The sequence below is a fragment of the Grammomys surdaster genome, unplaced genomic scaffold, assembly GCF_004785775.1.
Source record: "Grammomys surdaster isolate TR1022 unplaced genomic scaffold, NIH_TR_1.0 66, whole genome shotgun sequence".
Classification (NCBI taxonomy): Eukaryota; Metazoa; Chordata; class Mammalia; order Rodentia; family Muridae; genus Grammomys; species Grammomys surdaster.
Window position 1 is genome coordinate 52,152 of NW_021604568.1, and position 1,103 is coordinate 53,254.

The 1,103-nt window shown below is 40.3% G+C and overlaps 1 protein-coding gene across 1 annotated transcript in view; it reads right to left on the reverse strand.

Annotated features, from left to right (window-relative positions):
• Positions 1 to 379, reverse strand: part of LOC114627818 (cytochrome P450 2C70) — a 28,975-nt gene extending 28,596 nt beyond the window's left edge. The window contains exon 1 of the mRNA XM_028775727.1: positions 143 to 379. Coding sequence (XP_028631560.1) covers positions 143 to 310 — 168 coding nt within the window. The 5' untranslated portion in view covers positions 311 to 379. The remainder of the gene's footprint in view (positions 1 to 142) is intronic.
• Between the last annotated feature and the right edge of the window lie 724 nt (positions 380 to 1,103).

The window sequence follows — 1,103 nt, forward strand, 5'->3', positions numbered from 1 at the left end:
GAAGGGAGGGAGGAAGGAAAGAAGGAAGGAAGGAAGGAAGGAAGGAAAGAAAGAAAGAAAGAAAGAAAGAAAGAAAGAAAGAAAGAAAGAAAGAAAGGAGAGAAAGAAAGAAAACCACTGAAAGAAAATTAATCACATTTACCATGTTCATAGATTTGCTGATATTTTTAACACCCACTTGCAAAATATTTCCAACAATTGGTAGAGGAGTGGGGCCAGGTGGGAGCTTCATTCTGCCACGGTGCTGATTCCATAGAAAAAGCAAAAGAAAACAAGAAAGCCAAATTCCCAGAAAGAAAAAGAGAGCCATTGGTTCACTGGGAATGAATGCACTGAAAAGCTTACGCTCCAGGGGTCTATAAATGCAACTTCAGAAAGAACACAGTGTTTGGACTTTGAGTGTGACCTCTTTATCTTTAGTACACTTTGATCTGTTTAAACAAAACTGCCCATTTCCTAACATTACTTTTTTCTAATTTTAGGAATTGTTAAAAGCTGTTTGTCATTTCAACATAACTCTCCCTTCTTTAGAGGGCAGAATGGACGCCTTTTTTTTTTCTTTTTTCCTTTTATTCTTTCACCTCTCATACACTACATCCTGACCACAATCTCCCTTCTTTCCATGTATTCCAGTCCTCTTCTCAACCTCATCTCTCCCCTTGGCCCACTGTTCTTCTATTTCTCTTCAGAAAAGGGCAGACCTCCCATGTATCTCAACCAAATATGACATAAAAAGATGCAGTAAGATTAGACACAAATACTCATATAAAGGTTGGATGGGGCAACCCACTAAGAAGAAAAGGATCCCAAAAGCAAGCAAAAGAATCCCTGTTCAGTCTCTGTGAGCCCCTATAACCCCTGCTTAGTTGATTCTGTGGACCGTGTTCTCCTGGTGTCCTTGACACCTCTGGCTCCTACAATCCTTCCTCCCTGTCTTTTTCAGAGTTCTCCTGAGCTCTGCCTAATGTTTGGCTATGGGTCTTTGCATCTGTTCCCATCAGATACCTCTCTGATAACTGGGCTATGCACCAATCTGTGAGTATAGAAGAATACCATTAGGAGTCATCTCATTGACTTTTCTTCTTTTTTGGAGAGAGGACAAT